The following is a 19,675-nucleotide window of genomic DNA, read 5'->3' on the forward strand; positions in this document are numbered from 1 at the left end:
ATCAAATCAGCTCCCAATTAACATAAGAAAAAGGGCATCATGGGGGATCAACGGGTATCGCTTAGGCATTGTTGGCTGTATAGAGAGCACAAGTAGCGATAAGTAGTGCAGTGGGGCTTTAATATGCATAACATTTGCACACACCAACAGAGTCCATGAGATATCAGCATCATCCACGACTGAATCTCACTCTTTCTCTCTCTCCTACTCCACAACCTGACCGACAAGGTCACCCGAGGTCAATGACCTCCTCGGGGTCATGTCTGTAATGCAGTAACTGGGTCAGTGTCTTGGCAGGCATGACAAGGCAATGCCAGCGGACATGACGGTTTACCACCCCCACCACTGGGAAGCTCTCTAGTACATTCATAGAGAGAACAGCGTGGTGTTCATACTTTTGAAAATGGGAATCTAAAAAAAAAGGGTTTACCCCCCCCCCCCCCTAATTTAACTAGAAAAAGAAGCTTTATAATCCCATTTGTTCAAAAGACTTAGGCCCACAACATGCAATGGTAGACAAGCAAATACTTGCAGAAAACATTGCCAAGTAACCCACCTTCATGTATCAAAATCAACATTGAGGCAGGCAAAAATAATAGCCCAGTTTCCCATTTAAGGTGAATATGAAAGCTCGTTTTTACTGAGGCACCCTGTATTACCCATCTTGAAATGTAGAAAAATGCACCCGTGTGGTATTTTGTGATAGATTAGTCGTCTCAAACTCATAAATATGGATTTAGTCCTGGTCTTTTGCAGATATTGTCATATATATATACAAAAAAACTAATGTTATCATTATATTCTACAAACAAACATAAGCCTATCTCTGATAATATCATGCTTTTTTATCACAGATTTGCAATAAGATGACTCTCTCAGGTGTAGGGCCTACAAGTAGTTTGAAAAAAAAACTAGATCGAATCCAAACCTTGCCTCACATGTAATGTGAACTCAAACCTCAGATTCCATGCACTTTCTTCTAGACAAGGGACCTCAAAATGAGAACATGAACTTGCCCCTCAATCGGGACAGAATGGGTCGGATTACTTAATCCTTTGGGATAATCCTTGCACCTTGCAGTGGTCTTAGATTACCCACATCCCCCCTGGGATAATCTGTCTACATGCCTGTCATGTCAGAGTTGCTTTGCTTTTCTTTTTGCTTTTCAATAAAATGTTGAAAAAATAGTAGACCTACAGTGGGGGAGTGGGTGTCTGGCTGAGTATGAAGACATCATTTCTAAATAGGCTAAGCGTTTTGGAATAGGGAGATCATATTTAGAAGTAGCTTCAACTTTGACTGGTTCATTGATTCAGTGTCTCGCCAAATGTCACATGTGTCATACAATATTATCACACCATTAAAACTTTTAGCCTCAAAACTTTTAGAATTATGAAATGTATTGATACTGCCACTGGTCTAATTGTGGACAAATCGGTTTCATCTCCAGGAGAAAAAAAATTCTAAAGAAATAAAGTATCCAGAGCCTGATGTTCTGAGTGAACAAATCCTTCCCTGCCCCACTCCTCCCCAGAATTCATGCAGAAATGTCCTCTAATTTCCTTTCCTATAACAAAACAGTTCACAAATGTACTCAAAGGGCAAGCAGGCCTCTTCCTGAAAATGTGCCTGACATAGCAACAACTAATAATGAAACCTGCATTTCAGCTACCAAAATACTAATGTACATGTATATCGTTCATGTAGCTTGCACAGCTCATTACTAGGCCTTTGGCAAAGAAATACCAATAAATTTGTCAGGCCTACTACATTAAATATGTATACAGATCTACCGGTAGGCATAACCCGAAAGGGAGAGAAGTGAGCCGGTAGCCTACATTTTAGACTCTATACATACAGGCTCTGTGTTTATATTTGGTCATTCCTACACCGAGTTAAGCTAATAAGCCTAAGGAGTGGGTTGTTTCCAAGTTCAATCTCAAATTGATCACATTCTTTCACACAATTATGGCATATTAATTTCATTCCACATAATACATATGTGCCATCAAACAAGACAAAGTACTGGGTATTACAACTCTTCAACCTGTTCCGATTCCTAAAGGTACAAAAAGAAACAGAACAAGTAATTCGATTGACATAAACATTTTTCAAAAATGGGTCAGGCCTATGGCTGGTAGGATATGAAAACAATGACTTTTGACCTCATGAAATGAACTATGGAATCTCTAGGATTCGTCAGATATCAAATTCAGACATCATGACTTTGACAGTGCAACATTATACTTGTCATATCTCCCAGCGATTTGAAATACGCAATGCCTGATAAAAACAAATTCCTGAATATTTTCCCTTCCTCATTTTTAGGAGGGAGACACGACAAAAACATTAGTGTAATAGAAAGTGACATTGTGTCCAGACCAATTTTGAACTTCTGAGATGTCTGACGAGCCCCTTAATAAGCCATTAAATTGACAAATCACATAATCTAGCATTTTGGATACACTTATGCAATAGCTAGGGATTCAAAAGTACCCCTTAATTCAAGAAACAATTCTAAGAAATGCATAATTAATCAAATTCACTTGGTGATGGTGGATTGATTATATACGACAATATGACAATTGTAATTTCTATAAAGCACAACAATGTAATTATTTTATTTGCATTATCAATACATATTGAAAATAAAACTAATTTCAACTGATCAGCAGCGTTGAACACTAAAACAAAATAGGTTACAGAAAAGTATAACATTTATCTAAATATCAACATAAAAAGCCATTCCATTTTGGCATTCTACAAATATAAAAAAAAAATATTAAAAACTGTAATTTGTTTGCACGGAAACTTGCTGACTTGGAAACAATAACAACAAATGAAGCAGCCATACTCTGTTGGAGCAATCATTTACAATGCAAACAGAGTAAAATATATACATATAGCCACAAATAAACAAATTAGAATTAAGCAAAACATCATGTAATATAATTTCATTACATAACTAGAAATGCAATCGTGTAACAACGATGTGCGTGCAATGACGCCGTGTTTCTACGTGTCGAACGAAAGAGCTTCTCTCGGACTATCCAGAGCAATTTGTACGAAGTCTTTAGCTTCTGTAATATTGGAGACAGGTAGGGCGAAAGAAAGGCCTCAACAGTGACCTTGATGGGATGGTAGTGACTATGCCTACGATGTTTGAAAGAAATTGGGATAGGGGAAAGAACCTAGAAAGGGCTCGCAAGCACTGCGTGCAAAAACAAATGGGATTAGTTGCATGCGGCGTCATTGCAATCAAGATCGTTCTAGGGGTCAAAAGCGTGAACCCGATTTGCCCCATAGACAATGCGTGTAATGCATGGGCGGAAAACATACAGGATCTGTATTATGACCGGAGTTAAATTGTTTTTTCTCTCTCTCTTTATGTCTCTTTATGGGCCGTATATGGTATCATTGGAAAGAGAATTTCATGGTCGTTATTGTAAACTACTCTTTTTTTTTTCTATGATAATCCTATCGAAACATGTGATGTAAAATAGATTTAAAGGACAAAATGGCGTCTCAAATGGCCCCCTTGACCAATTTCAAAAAATCCGGCCACGAGGTGCCCTGCGTATTGCATCTCGGAATGTCATTGCAAATTTTCAAGGAAAAAAAAAGATGTTTAGGGGGCGAAAAGTAGTCTGAAAAAATGACGTCATGGCCGATAAGTGTTATAATCGGGCGGAATTCGTATAGTGATCGACCCTTGTTCAAATGCGATTTACTCACAATTTTCTGTGTAAACATATACCATACTTGGTATCATTCAAAAGGGCACTTCATTGCGGTCAGTTTGACACCATTGTCATCTGCACGCAATGTACTACACGCATTAAAGGCGCTATTACGTAATGCATAGCAAATTCATCATTTTTGGCGTTAACTTTGCAACGAGGGCATTACAATTTATTTAACTTGGCAGACAGTTGTCACGTATATGGATACATATGTGTGCCAAGTTTCATTGATGTAGGTATAAAGATCGCCATTTTAGAGCAAGTTGAAGTTATTTTGGAATTTTCTTGAAAATGGCGAATTTGGAGGGCATTTTTCTCAAAGTCGGTCAGTGTTAGGGTATATAATGTTGTATATGGCTGGAAAGGGCATATCTTCAAGTATCTAAATCCAAAAAAGGGTACGGGTCTGCCAAGCCATAATGGAAATACGGCCACAGAAAGACAGCCAATTCCCAGAACTTTAGAGGGCGCTATTTATGTTTTGCAAAGCCAATGTAGCGTGAAATTTGGCATGGCGATGTGCAATTATGAGATAAAGATACTGTGAGATTTAAATACAAAACGGAATTCATATGAGAAAGTTATGGCAGTTTTAGATTATTTAGGGGTCAATTTTTCAAGAACTTGAGAGATTTTTGACGGAGTCGGTTTCAGATTTGCATTTTGAGTACGAAGATGGCATTTTGAAGGTCAGGTTATACGTCGCAGATAAAAGAACATCTCTTAGACTATCTAGAGGAATTTGTTAGAAGTTTGTAGGATCTAAGATAGTGGAGATGGGAAGGAAGAAAGAAAGGCCTTAAAATGGACCAGAAACGGACAAAATGGCGCCTGGACGGTTATGCATGAGTGATTTCGAAAATCGAAGAATGTAGTGACCTTGATGAGATGTTAGAGACTATGCCTATGAAATTTGAAAGGAAACGGACATGAGAAAAGGGCATAATTAGTGATGACAAGCACTACGTGTAAAACGAATGGGACTTCAGGACGAAAAGGAAAATATTAATGGGGCAGAATGTGAACGAAAACAAGGCAATGACGAAGGTTCGTCATTGCAAAAAGTACAATTCACATGTACACTCATGATTCATGAAAAATGTGCTTAATTCTGGAACTAATGATTATATTTTTGGTGTGGATGAAAAGACTTGTACCAGGAAAATTAGACAACAAATCTCCTTTAATTTTTGTTATCAAATGAAATCTATGGAACCATGTCGGTTGGGGAACAACTGACACTCCATGAGGGAGCAAACTGCAGTGTTCTTCAAATTAGTAGCATAAGCGAAAGTGGCGTAGACAAGTATAACTACACTTTCTATTTCAATCTGAGGGCATATTGCATAGATAGTCCCCCCCCCCCCCCTTTCCTAAATACAATAGTAATACATTATTTTTTTTTAATTAGAGGGTTTTACCCCCATTGAAACAAAATTAAAATTCTCATTTATATTTGTGGTACCGGTGTACAATTTAACGATTAAATATCAAACATATGTCAAAATATAGGAAAATCAATCAAGATGTTTTACAGGACAAATCGTACAATAAAATGATCAATGTAAAACATACAAAAACAGGTCTGAGACAGTTTACTTTTTTTCTTCTATCTTTTTTTGGCATTTGCAATTTTTTTTTAAATTGCCTCCTTTTTTTTGCTAACAAATAGCCTTTGCATGGTTGGCCCGAGCAATGTAAATTGCAGATGTAAATACAAAACTTCACGATAGATGAACGAACAAGGCTTTTGACAGATATCGGCATTGTAAACATTCAGATGGAATTTAGGGCTGATTTGAGCAGCATGACCCCTGTCCTACTTCAGTAATGAAGTCTGAAAGGTTCATATTGTCTGTTGACAAGCCAGAAGGTTATTTATTTTGGTTTAAAGTATAGGTATTTTTCTCTTTCCAAGTTCCAAACAGATGATGTAAATAAAACATCAAATGTAAATGCATGTGTATGATGAATATATTTGTTTTTCTCTTCTTGAAACTGCTGTGAAACACAATGACAGTGAATCGGTATGCATGTGAAATGTTTTTCTTTCTTAGAAAAGTGCAAAAACAGAAATGAAAATTCAATGATATATCGATTATAGGTACATGTTGCATTTGTGTGCCAAAGAAGTGATATATATTGTGAATTTACTTTTGTGCAAAAAAAGTTATTATATTGTGAACTGACTTTTGTGCAATGAAGTTGTGATATGCATGTGGTGAACTGACTTTATGTGCTTCAAAGTTTGAGAAATGTATGTAATGAACTACTTTTGTGCAACAAAGCTATGATGTGCAATTGTGTATGTGCTTATGTATGGTGAACCAATTTTTTGGAACAAAGCGGTGACATACTGTATGGTAAAGGGACTTTTGTGCTAAAATGTTGTGAAGTGATATTTGTGCATCATTCTGGCAAAATGCAAATGGTCTTCATAATATAATATGTGAATTATATATAACTGGACATGGGGTAGCAACAACAATGGGAAAAGTGGGTGTAATATAAAACTGACAGGTTGGGAGAATAAAACAAAATAAATAAAAATCCTCAAGCTTTAGGTACTTACGACAAAACAATTCATCAGTTTGATCAGTGCAGTCATACAGGCCGTCGCAGACGAGCAAATCGAGAATGCATTTAGTACCACCGTCACATTCAAACTGGCCTAAATCACACAGGACTGCGGGACAACAGAGGGCGACAAATAAAATGAGCTGGCAACATGTTCTTTTGGTCAGCGATGGTGCATCAAGTCATTTGCCAAGCTTTGCATTCATGTTAAGCAAATTTGAATTAAAAACCTTTGCAAAATAATCCAAACTGCTACAAAAACCACAAACTCACACAAAATATGCAATACCGGAAGCAGCCAAGCTTGTTATCAAGAAGTTAGTGCATTCGTGCAATTACCGGATAAAATGTAATACCCACGTATACCAAGACAGATTCAACTTGATCACACATTACATGCTAATTTCTGGACACTTATTTAATCAATACATGACACATATAAGTATTATAACTTCACACAGAACATTTAACAGACATTTACCATGCAGATCATATCATTTTGTTTTAGAAGCAGTGAATTGTTCAGTTGTTCCTGAAGATCTAGAAACAAAACTGGGATTTAATAAGTACTTATTTTTAGACTGGCATGTTGCTGATTATGTTGTTAATTGCTAATTAGGCTCCCTTGCAGCTTTCAATCTCCTGCTTTTACACCAATGCAGCTTGTTTTTTCTTGTATATTTTCTGTGTTGTGGTAAGAATTTGTGAATGGAATTTGGAGCTTTTTCCAAATAAAATATGGCAGCATTTAATATCCAATGTTGAGCAATTAACATCAGCAGAATTGATGACACTGGTTGTAACAAGACGGTTGGGTAACATCAACAGTCATACAAAATCACACAGGTTTTGTGAAATAATCTACGATACACATAGAAAGTGTTATTAAAGTGCAAATGTAAAGTGCAGTGCAGTAACTAGATAACATTCTACATGAGTGCCAGGTGAAATTGGTTTTATTGAAATTAGCAGCAGCTATATCATGCTTCAATAAGTTGACCACCAAAACTTCTTATCCCCCAACAAAAGTTTCATGCACATTTTATGCAATATACTCAAAATGACCACCAAATTTAAATTAGCAACCTAAAGTTCAGTCAACAATAAGGATGCTGAGCTAAGCAACCCATGTAGCAAGAGCCCTCGATTTGGATACCCTTGTGCTATATCTCAATAATATCCATCTTTGATTCTTGTTGAAAGGAGGAATGCAGGGTGCCTGCAAACATCCTCTTCTAAAACCATGAGCTCTAACAGCCTGTTCAGACAAGTTCTCGAAACCAATATAAAGAAAGTTATAAGTAACGTATAAGTAACGTATAAAGAAACGCTAGAAACATGTAGCAATAAGGGATGTACAGACTAGATAACAAAATCTCTTAAAGATCTGTTGTGTAAAGAATCGATCGAGGTCTGAAGAGGTCCATTGATATGAAAGCTGGCCAGTCAGTAGTTTGTGCTCACGGTAAGCCCCGCCTAGTGATACGATTTCCGTTCGACGACTAAAATGGGACCCTGATTCTTCAGCGAGTGTTTATTCAAAATGATGCTCAAACATTTATTTAGCTATATTACACTATGTTCCGTTATACAACTTTTCTTGACATAATGTTCAAACTAGTAGGGAAAAAATGTAATTACTTTATAGCTATACAATTGTCATTTATCCATACACAGAATTACATAGCTGACCGTGGTGTGGGGATAAGGGAGGATAAGCCAAAGAGCTTTTAACTGGGCACGCGAGACCATGACCAAAGCCAAGTTTAGATGGATGCCTTTGGACATCTCAAGAGTGAAACTGGAACTGGGAAGTGTCACTCTGCATTATCACCCAGCTACAAGTTTGGAGATGATTTGGATCGAGGTATCTAATACCCCATTCACAGTGGCCTCAAACACCGCGACAGCAGCGGGACTGTCCCGCTGCTGTCGCGGTGTTGTCTTCAGTGTGAAGGCTCGGACCCGTTATAAACTATCGCGGGATAACACCGCCTAGCGATAACGCCGACACAAACTATCGCTAGGGACGCCTAGCTACAGCAGCGGGACAGTCCCGCTGCTGTCGCGGTGTTTACTCAGTGTGAAGGCTCTCCGCTATAACACCGCGACAAACACGTGTGATTTGTTTACTTACCTATCACTGACCTCTTTTCTACAGCAATGGGGAACATAAAGTGAAATAGAAATAAAGTAACCAGTGGATTCAAATTGATTTTATTATTATGTAGGTATTATAATTATCCAAATAAAAATATTTCACACTTCAAAAAATTAAAATATTCTGACTGGAAGCAATAAAAATGCTAGTTTTTTAAAAAGTAATATGATCGAGGATACAAAAAGCAACTTGACATGTTTACCGCGCAATTTCAAGCAAGTATTTCCGGTCATATCGGGGTCACTCGCGGGTCATGAGCCATGCATACACGTGTTTGTTACGGAGGTAATAAAAATCACCCGCTGCAGCGTGAATGGGTACATGATATTTATCCCGCTGCTGCAGCGGGATAACTTTTCTACTGTGAATGCATTTGTAGCGGTGTTATGGCGGTGTCGCCGCTCCGCTACAACGCCGCTACAAATTTCAAAACCACTGTGAATGGGGTATTAGGCAAGGATGCTATGGAAGAAAAATGGCCACGGGTACTTGCACTATAGCTGGCCTCCTTGTGAAATGCAAAGTCTCATTAAAAAGATATAAATGTGGCAAAACTTTCGATTCAGTAAGATCAACATCTACAGAAAGAATTAAGACTTGCTCGTAAATTGTATGATGCGGTATAAACCACAGCTTTTTTGATATGTAATGAAAATCTATGTATCTAAGACCCCGTTCACACTCACTTTGAAAGTGGTCTTATTTAGACCGCTCCAGAGGAACGGGTCTTTAGGAACGGTTTGCGAGCGTTCACATTCCGAGCAGTTTTTATGGCTCAAACCGCTCCACGAGTCAAAGTGGTCTTGTTGCTATGGCAGCTCAGGTCAGCGGGTCAATTTTTTCGCGCGCGGAATACAAACCGTATGTACCGTACTACATGTTTCGCACGGAACGTCACTAGCTCACTTCCGCTCAAAGTACGCTTCCGTTCACATTGCACGTTAGAGCGGTCCAAACCGCTCTTAATAAGACCCGTTCCTCAAGACCACCTCGGAAGGTGGTCTTCTGGAGCGGTCCAGAAGTCCACTTCCTGGACCACTTTGACCGTTCTCACTCACCTAAGAACCGCTCCTGAGGAACGGGTCTTAGTTAGACCGCTCCAACGAAGTGAATGAGAACGGGTCTTAGTGCACAGCTAAATAAATACATGAAGGATCTTTGTTGCTTGGAGCTACATTCTCTCATCTCCATTTGACATACACCCTTGCATAAATGTGTAATTTAGGGAGGAGGTCACCCAAATCATTTGTGCAGGCCTAATGATAACTTGCAAGGTCCATTCACTCATTTGGAAAGACAAATCGTCTTCTTCAAGAGAGAGGAATAATTAAGAGGAATGAAGGACTAATAGCTATGATCCCTGGTGCTATCCACTATCTTAACATCAAGGTCCTATATTCACTTCAAAAGGAAGAGCAGTATTGAACATTTAAGCGGAATCTACTGGGAGAACTTGAAGGAACTCAATCACCATTATCACTTGAACTTAATGGCCTAATGATAGCAGGCAAGGACCCATTATCATTAAAGGGAGTACTGGCCTGTCTACTGCAATTCATAATGACAGAGGAATCTGAAGGACAATTTGAAGGAAGAATCTGAAGAAAAACAGAGCCATCCTAGCCTCGAAGATAACTTGGGAGGCTCTCTTTCATGCGAATACGGAGGGCCCTGTCTGACAAAGAGTTGAAATTGATCAAAAATCGATCACAACTCCTTCAATCAATGGCAAATATATAAACTCAATGGACACTGAAAATATATAAACTCAATGGACACTGAAAATATAATCCTACAGGGGTCTGGATATTTAGGAGGAAGTAGACCTCGGACATCTTTCAAACCGTGGTCACAGCTATATGGCAAAGGTCAATTGAGGTCATCTGATGGGTCAACTCTCATTCCCTGAAGGTGACATTGATATCATGAGCTCCATCAGTGACCAAAGGCCAAGGGGGAATTTTCTTTTTAACGAAGGAAAAAGCAGAACAAGGAAAGTACAGGTTATTTCAAGCTCTTTCAGAGTGTAATACGGACTGAAGAAAATTTTCTGGTCCATTCACTTATCGGAATTGAAATGGATACTTTCAACACAGAGTTAATACGCTTCTGAAAAATAAAAGATGAAATCAAAGTTTCATGAAAGTGAACATACAGTCTTCAAATGTGCAAAGTTTGAGAGAAAGAGAGAGATTAAAGAAAATATTACTTTCCTCAATTTGCATGAAAGTGAAGCAACCAGTCTTCAAATATGCCAAGTTTGAAAAAGAGAGAGAGATTAAGGACAATATTACTTTCCTCAAATTGCATGAAAGTGAACAAACAATCTTCAAATATGCAAATTTTGAGAGAAAGAGAGAGAGAGATAAAAGACAATATTGCTTTCTTTAATATGATTTGTGACTTTGTTTTGGTTTGTTATGTAATTCTAGCTCACTCCCTGGGGAGGACTATCTTGTTTAGATGTGAAACTAGTTGTCAATTATTCTTTCTCTCTCTCTCTCTCTCTATCTCTCTCTCTATCACTCTTTCTACCACCCCCACCCCTTCCTTATCTCTCGCTTTCTCTTCCCCTCTTCTCTCTCTCTCTCTCTCTCTCTCTCTTTCATTGTCTCTCATGGTCTCTGCTTTTCTCACTCTCTTTCGCTTGCCTTTCACCTTACACAATCTCCATCTATCACTCCTACCTCCCTCTCCTTCCTTCATCTCTTCCCCTACTCTGCCATTCCTTCTCTCTCTCTCTCTCTCTCTCTCTCTCTCTCTCTCTCTCTCTCTCTCTCTCTACTCTCTCTACCCCCTCTTCTCTCTTTCTCTCTCTCTGTTGCATGCCTTCCCCTAAAACACTCTATCCATCTGTCATTCCTCCATATCTTCCTCTCTCTCTCCCTCTCATCTCTTTCTCTCTTCCCCCACTCTGCCATCCCCTCTCTCTTCACAATCTCTGTGTCTTTCCTTGAATACCAAAGATATGTTGTCGGAGCCTCCACTAATGCATTCATGGATGTCATCTCATTATACAGCTCAACATACACAAACTGGGACAAAATAATGGGCAGTCCCTTCAGGCAAATATCATTTGTCTTCTTCCTCTAGCCCTAGCTCCCTCTATATTCCACCATTTATATCAACATTTCCTCAACAATTCTTTCCTCAACATTTCCTGTAGCAATTTCTAAATTATAAAGAGAGATAGAAAATGTACTTGTAATGTATAATACCACTACTGCATTAGAGAATGAAAGGATTTAAGGCACAAAAAACGTGTAACAGAGAGAGGTCTGTTTATGCCAGGGGGAGATTCTTTGAAGACAACTAATAGAATGTTGTCTGTTTGTTGACAGATGCATTTGTCTTGGAATGATAAATGTTCAGTGGCGTTGTTTCATTAGCATCCCATGAGAGAGGGTTGGTTGAGGGTAGGAAGGTTTACGAGGAGGTATGTACCCAAGGATTGCTACCAATTACAAGAGTCATCTTTCTAGATATCTGATGTATTTCATATACCCCTTTCATATTAACTGCAGAAAAGGGTCGAGTCCGGACTAAGTCTAGTCTTGACCTAAAAGCAATTGTGTGAAAGGTGGCATGCATCGGAGTGAAAAGGAGGTACATGTACATTGCAAGGAGTGCTCCCAATTATGCAGGCATCCTTTATAAACCTAGGCCAGTATTCAATTAGGTACTTTGTAAAAGTAAAACTTATATTTAGCATTGAACTTTGCTAGGTAAAATGTCCAACTCATTTTCAGATGGTAATGCGGATTAAATGCCTTACTAGGGCACCCTATCACATCGAATTTGTTTCGAACCCAGGGCCTTCCGAATGCGAGGCCACTGCTCTATACCACTGAACCATAATACCTCCTTGCGAATCTAACGCTTGACCCAAATCTTTCAAGAAATAAATCAAAGGGCGAATGTTCCCTCAGCAAATGTTAAATCTCCATCCTGCCACCTAAGCTTCCATCTTTAAATAAGGAAACGCAGCCTGAATTTAAATGTGGATCGAGTCAGAAACACTAGCTGTACACTTCTTCAACTCAAAGTCACGTAGCATCCATTTAGCTCTCAACATATAATATCACCTTCAGGTGATTTATAGTATGATGTGCCATTGATGGCAGAAAGGCTTGCCCTCTTTGAACCTTATTACTATTTATAAGCTTATTGCAAACCTTACCAGACTCTTTGAAGAAACCAATCCAGGTGTAAATGTTGCCATTGCAAATGTCCGATCACCATACTTAGAAAAAGAAAGACAGCATGACTTTGAATGCAAAAAAATAGTTTGACTTAATTAAAAAATATTTGACTTTGGAAGTGTAAATAAAAAGGTGTTTTGCCTAGTTTGATCCCAAACAAAGTTGTGTGACATTGGACAAATTTGACTTGTTTGACTTATGTGACTTGTGTGACAGTTGTGCAGATTTAACTTTAGGTCGAGTCAGTAGCACGAGCAGCAGACATCGACTCAATAGGTCTGTCCTCATCAGCTCGAGTTTGCCAAATAGCCCATTATTTCTGATCCGGGAAATTCGTCACATCACGAAAGAGCAGGCTGTTTGGCAGGTGAAGACGCAAATAGGGGGCCATTTGCTTGGGAAATCTTCCCAAGATATCTTGAGCTAGTTTGCAAAATAACCCGCTATCTGTGGACCGCCTTCACCAACCCAAAGTCTCGCACTATGCGCCGAAACTGAGCAAATTTCTCAAAACTTATTTCATGAGCTCGAGTTTCGAGCTGATAAAGACCCGATTTGTAACTTCGGGCTAAATTCCCGGATCACAAAAACGTAGGCTATTTGGCAAACTCGAGCTGATGAGGACAGGTCTAAAGTCACCCAGTGTCCTTTTAGCTCTCAACATCTCACCTCCAGGTGATGAATAGTTTGATGTGCCTCTGACGACAGAAGGGGCTTGCCTTGGAATGACAAAACTCTTGTTTCGTAGCATGACTACCCCTCGAGGTATGCAAGCAGATACAGAGAGTGACAGACAATTATGTATCGTCACAGGTGCCCCTTGTAAAACAAGCACTCATGTGTGTACAGAAGAGGTGTCTTACGTTCCTTTCGAGGGAAACAATGTTCCTTTCGAGGGAAACAACGTTCCGTTTGAGGGAAGCAACGTTCTGTTCGGGGGAAGTGTTATGGGATTGCCTGGGAGTGCAGGAAAAGTACAAATAACTTGCTCAATGTTGGGGAACAGGACAAGTCAAAGGTATATATTGTCCCATACGTTACCGGCCGTCTAAGATCCCAGCGTATCTGATCGATGCATTGAGTGAATAGCCTTACTGGAGCTTATTATACAGCAGTAACAGAGATGCCAGTTAGAATTGGTCAGACGGCCTGAAAATCACCTAGAATGAACTATTGTGTACACAAAAAAAGCCTAAACTATATTCTGAAAATAACTCGCCATGCAGGGCCTGAATTCAGGATATTGCCTAAAAGCTGGCATCCCTGCAGTAAGCGTGAAGGGAAAACAAATTTGCTGTTAGTTTATGTTGACGAATCAACAATACTCCTCAACATAAAGACACCATCACACTAAATAACAAAATATTTTGCTCTTGCCCCCCCCCCCAAAAAAAAGATCACCTTCAACATTAAAATGCAATTTGACTACATAAATCATACTCAAAAAAACTTCAGAACTTCTCAAATCCTCTCCTTTTACTTAGCTCTTCAGAGTCAAGTTTCCCATAGCTCTTCTGCCAGGGGTTGTGGGGGTTGCAGCTGATACAACCAGCTGACTGTTCTCTCGTATTTGTACGCCTGGTGACCCCCGACCCCAGAAACAAACATAAATCTGTCAGGCATGCCTCCCCTCTAATATCCCCAGTTCTCAGTCAGGGAGGGGAATCAGTATACTTTGTCGTTTATTGATAAGTCAAACATCTTCGAACTTGTAACTGAGGGACAAGCTAGCCTTTCATGAATGCTTGAGTTTCCAGATTGGGACTTTTTGAGCATTGGTATGTCAAATATGGCCTATTAAGGAGCTGCCAAAATGTAACTGTCAAAGCTTTATGTCATGTAATGCTTTTGAAACGAAGGAATTAGAAATGTTCTGAGAGTATTTTCTAGCTACATAAATTGTATTCTAATTTCTAGCAATTTATTTCCCAATGGCGCTATCAGTATTGAATACTCAGTGATGATCTGACACACCTAAAATTCCTGCATTCAGGTTCATTTTCCCCAAATTCTAATCAAAAGGAAATCCAAATATTATACAAAAAATACACAGAAAGTGCAGTATCACCGACAGGCAATAATTGGTGATATATTTTGCACTTGTCAGGCATACATGTTAATATCATTGTGACAGCACCAAAAAACGTGATCATGTCAAAGAGCAGTAAACAGATGTCAATACAATTGTACCAAATAGGGCTGGTTTGATAGTGAACTTCTGGATTCTGTGTGACATTTTTTGGAAAAGTGCATTGGTTGTTTACAGGTTGAATGGTACAAACCCCCCACCCATTCAACCCCCCCCCCCCCCCAATAGCTCCTGTTTGGTGTCATGGTAAAGTATTTTAATTTGAAGCTGTATATTTTATGTTAACAGTGTTCACTGACTGTTATATATTGTCCTCAGTTATGAACTATATTATATGAAAATATCTTCACAATTACTGGATGATGTATATGTAGGCAAAGCTCATTGTTGATATCTGAGCCTTGATTGATAATATATGCTGAATGAATGTATCTCCACAAATATTTAAACCAAAAGAGGTCAATGCTAGCAGGCCTCAATTTTCTAACCAGTAAAACACATATTTTCCACTCTAAACCTGTCCTTGTTCTTCAAGACGAAAGTAAACTAAGGTTAATCCTTTGCATCCTTCTCCTTACAGGACAATCATAACAAAAACATCAAAAGTATTTCATCCATATTCCCAGCTGCAAGTAAAGATGGCTGTGCTGAGTGAAATGCTAGAAGCCACCTGACATTTTTCAATTTCGACCACTTTCTCCACGTTTTGTGGCTGGATTGACCTTATGACCACTCAATTTTGAAATGTAAATAAAAAAATGATTCAAGAATTCCCCACTGATAACACGTTGAAATATTCTGTTTCAGGGCTAAAATCAACTCACTACATACAATATGTCCCATTAACCATTTGAATAAATTGTTATGTTTGAAATCAGAATGGCATTAACTCTTTAAACAATTTATTTCTCATTTTAAACAAATTTGTTAAGAAAATGATCTAATTACCAATATTAAAAAGCAACTTTTCCAAAACTGATGGAAATGGTATAACGAGTTTGAAATTTCTCCTGCTAATTTTTTTTTTGTGTGTGAAGAACTATATCTAATCACCAATATGAAAAAGCCACTGACTTGTCGACAAGGGAAGAATGTTTTTGTTTCAATGATCCCATGACAGGAAAATCTAACCTAAAATATGTTCATCTCCCAAATTTTCCTTAACTTTCAACATTCTTTTACTCTGGATTACTTTCCTTCCCGTCTATATCTCATCTGCACTCCGCGCTATTTAAAAAAACTCCATATCCATCTTTTCTTAGCTCCTCCAGCAATCAACAACATGAATCAAGTACAAAAATATGCTCTGAATAGGTCTGGCTTAACTGAAAATACCTTAATAAAAACACCCCTGAACCTTCAACACTCCTTGTACCCTCGCGGTCCTACTCCACTAAATCTCTAAATCGGTTGGCAACTCAATTACACTTCATGCTCTCCCATTTTTTTTTCTCTCTCCTTTTCCCCCTTTGAGTTCATTTCTGACAATTTCATTGCACTTTCTTCACACCTATTTCTCAATTTGTAACCGGAGTCGGGGCGGGGCATTGGTGTAAGCCCCAAATCCGATTCCCCTGCTATCCTCAGTGGTAATAGGGTGCACAATGGTAGATGAAGAGCGTGATTAGGTTCACACTGCAAGGGGGCTGTTCCCACTAGACCAAACTACATGTAGACTGCATATAAACTGTGTGGATTGCATACAATGTAAGAATTATGAAGAGCATGGTTAGGTTCACATTGCAGGGAGACTGTTCACACTAGATCAAACTAGACTGGATAACCTGTGTGACAGAAAACTATTTACAATGTAGATTGCATACAATGTCAGAACACTAGAAAATCTGTATGAAACGTCATAAAACACAAAATGCTTAAAAAGTCAAAACCGAATACACTGCATTAAATGTCTAATACACAAATGCATGAATAGTCAGAACACAATATCGAATGCAAACAAAATTTCGGAAAGCAATACACTGCATAAAACGTCATATTTAATAGAACGCATAAAAAGTCAGAGAACACTACAGGCCTATGGACTGTATCAATATCAGATCACAACATTTGACTAACCGGTTGTTCGTATTTTAACATTTTTATTTTTAATTTTAAATAGAACATAGAATAGGATGAGCATCCATGTACGTGTATGTATTCATAATCATTCTGTCCGAGGCACTGCGAGATTTCATTATCTCCCATCAGAAGAAAAATTGGGTTCAAACACTGTCCTTTCATCGTTTTATATCGTTTTATATCGTTTTAAGTGTTTAATATGAGGATTTTCAAATCCATTTAAAATCCAATGCAAGATTTATATAAACAAAAGCAACAAGCAAATGCACTATGTCAAGTGAAACCAAATCGTTATCCACATGTCAAATCATAGATCGGAACCTTCAAACCGACCACAAATTACACCCTCACGAGGGGAAAAGGAAAGTAATCAAGTCACAGGTGAAAGAATTAATCCCTTTTTCAGAACGCTTAATAAAGGTAATGCTGAATCGACAAAAAGAGAACAGCCTTTACAGATACATGTAGTTTAAATAAAGATTTCTGGTCTTTTGTCAGCATGATCAACAGAAAAATACAATAAATTAAAAGCAATTTTGGTTAAATTTACAGAGGTAAGCCACACCGGTTTTGTTACTGCTCTTCCTGAAGAAGCTGCAATAATCATCACCCTAGCGAGGCCAGGTACCTATATATTTACACCTTGGTAGAGAGGGCCAAATTGTGGGCAAAACCATCCTTGCCCAAGGATGTAAGCACTGATCAAGGATTGAACCTAGAACCTCTTGTATGAGAGTCAAGTGCCTTTACCACTTTACCACCAAGATTCCTGAACACGATCGCAAGGACTTTCAAGGAATCAACTCCAGGGCACTGTTTCATAAAATTTGTTATCAATAACAAGTTACAATGTCTGTTATAAGTTACTGAAATTATGGCATTTGATCGGTTGGGAGCAAATTTCTTATTGAAAACAAGTTTTATGAAACAGGGCCCAGTGCAGTTTATAAATCCTATTGTACATACTACAGAAATAATGTTTGGATTACTTAATTCGTCATTGTAATGTTAATATGCCCAAATAGGTCATGGACAAGGCTTATGAATTTGCCTTGGGTTCATTTTGTTTCAAAAGTATTTGCGATTTTGTTAAATATTCAGTGACAAAAATACAACAGAGTTGAGATTGATTCAGCTATGAAAAAATTCAATGGTGCTTTAGTATATCCCAGGGACCTTTTTTATCACTTGTTAGGAACAGGGGCAAAAAGAAACTAAACAATAAACAATAAACTGCATCAAATGAATAGAAGTACATCCTCACTTTTTATCACCCATCCCACTTTTCTATACCCTTGGAAATATGTCCATTGTCAAAATACAACTGAGCTACTTTCAAAACTATCCCCAATCATCAAACTTACATGGTACAAAGCTTTTCATATACCCTTTGGGAAATTATATTTCATTTATTACTTGTGGATACTACATTAAACTGAGTGGCTGGGGATTGGCATTGTAATAAAAAAATGCCCTAAAGTTGACCAGACAGTAGTTTGAATAAAGTTATTACATGCTTGAGGATTTGAAAGAGGTCGAAAATTAGTTCAACAATTCTAGTTTCAAAAGGGAGAGGTATGTAGAAAAAGACAACTCAGTTTTTTATTTGGCTCCAAATTGTTATTATATGTCCAGTTCCAAATCAAAAGCTAATCATCTGACCTTTCAACCATTGAATCAGGTCAATTACAAAAACTAGTTTTGACTTCTACAACTACAAACTGAAAATTTGTAATGGACTTTGGGTTACATGCTGAATTTTCCAATTGCAAATGTAGCTTGTGTTTATTAAAGGGATCTGGTAACTTTGTCTCAGATTCTGAAACAAAATTCTGGATTTAGCTCATGATGCAATGATAATTATAAACCTTTAGGTCAGTCAGAAAACCCATGACTTTTACAAGCCGATCGCCTGTCTGATTATCAAGATATTTATGATTGGAATTACAAATTTTGAAAACCGTTCACCTGACGGTTTTCATAACACTACAGTCTATTGCGGAAAATGAGTATGGTAAAACCGGTCACTCAAAGATTTTTACTTTTTTGAGGCACTTCTTGATATTTTGAAGCGCAATTTTTTGAGGGCTTCAGTATTACACCATATCACTGATAACACGTAAGGCTGTGTATCTCAGATTTAACATTGTTAAACGATCCCTTTAAATAGAAATCTGATTTTCAGTGGATACCGGTACTTTCTCAAAAAGCTCAAAAAGCAACTTTATTTCATAAAACACTCATACTATGATTCGTGTAATTCATTGAGATTGTATTGTTATAGTTGATTCTTGCAATCAAGGCAGAAACTCTACTTCTTGAAGTAAGGAAAGACCTACTAATTGTACTGAAAAGGAAAGACACTTTTACTTTTGCATGCTCTTTTCTAAAAGATATTCAAATGGTATGATAAAAAAAAATTAAAAATTCTTTATTAAAAAAAAAATGATTAAAAAAAAAACTCTCCAAATTACCCACTTCATTGGAAAAAATGTATAAAAATGTTATTATTTCCTTCATTTTATTAATCTATACTATTCATTTCTTTTGTATCATTCCCTTCATGTTGTTTGTTCGTTTTGTTCTCCGGCATATGTGGGTTGTACCATGGTTGTACTAGGCAAGACATAGACAAATGGGATGGCTGTGAGCTTGGCAACAAATGCATGGTGACAGTGACGCATAAATCTCTCAGGCCCACTCAAATATTGAAAGGTGAAAAGTGAAAGTGTGTTTTCCATCAAGTACCCCATTCGTTTTAATTCCCCAAATTTATGTCCGGAGTCACGATTCATAACATCTTAACAATCTCTGTTCAAAGCCA

The 19,675-nt window shown here is 38.0% G+C and overlaps 1 protein-coding gene and 1 long non-coding RNA gene across 3 annotated transcripts in view; both read right to left on the minus strand.

Moving 5' to 3' along the window:
- LOC589644 (basement membrane-specific heparan sulfate proteoglycan core protein) overlaps positions 1-19,675 on the minus strand; it is a 124,496-nt gene that overhangs the window by 71,230 nt on the left and 33,591 nt on the right. For both annotated transcript variants that reach the window (XM_030987078.1, XM_030987077.1), the window contains exon 6: positions 6,316-6,429. In XM_030987078.1, coding sequence (XP_030842938.1) covers positions 6,316-6,429 — 114 coding nt within the window. The remainder of the gene's footprint in view (positions 1-6,315; positions 6,430-19,675) is intronic.
- Positions 16,012-18,638, minus strand: LOC115924582. The gene is made up of 2 exons (XR_004064375.1): positions 16,557-18,638; positions 16,012-16,459 (listed from the first exon to the last, which is right to left on the minus strand). It is a non-coding gene; the product is annotated as an uncharacterized LOC115924582 (long non-coding RNA).

Source organism: Strongylocentrotus purpuratus, unplaced genomic scaffold (assembly GCF_000002235.5).
Source record: "Strongylocentrotus purpuratus isolate Spur 01 unplaced genomic scaffold, Spur_5.0 spur5_scaffold_16, whole genome shotgun sequence".
In the NCBI taxonomy this organism is placed as follows: domain Eukaryota; kingdom Metazoa; phylum Echinodermata; class Echinoidea; order Camarodonta; family Strongylocentrotidae; genus Strongylocentrotus; species Strongylocentrotus purpuratus.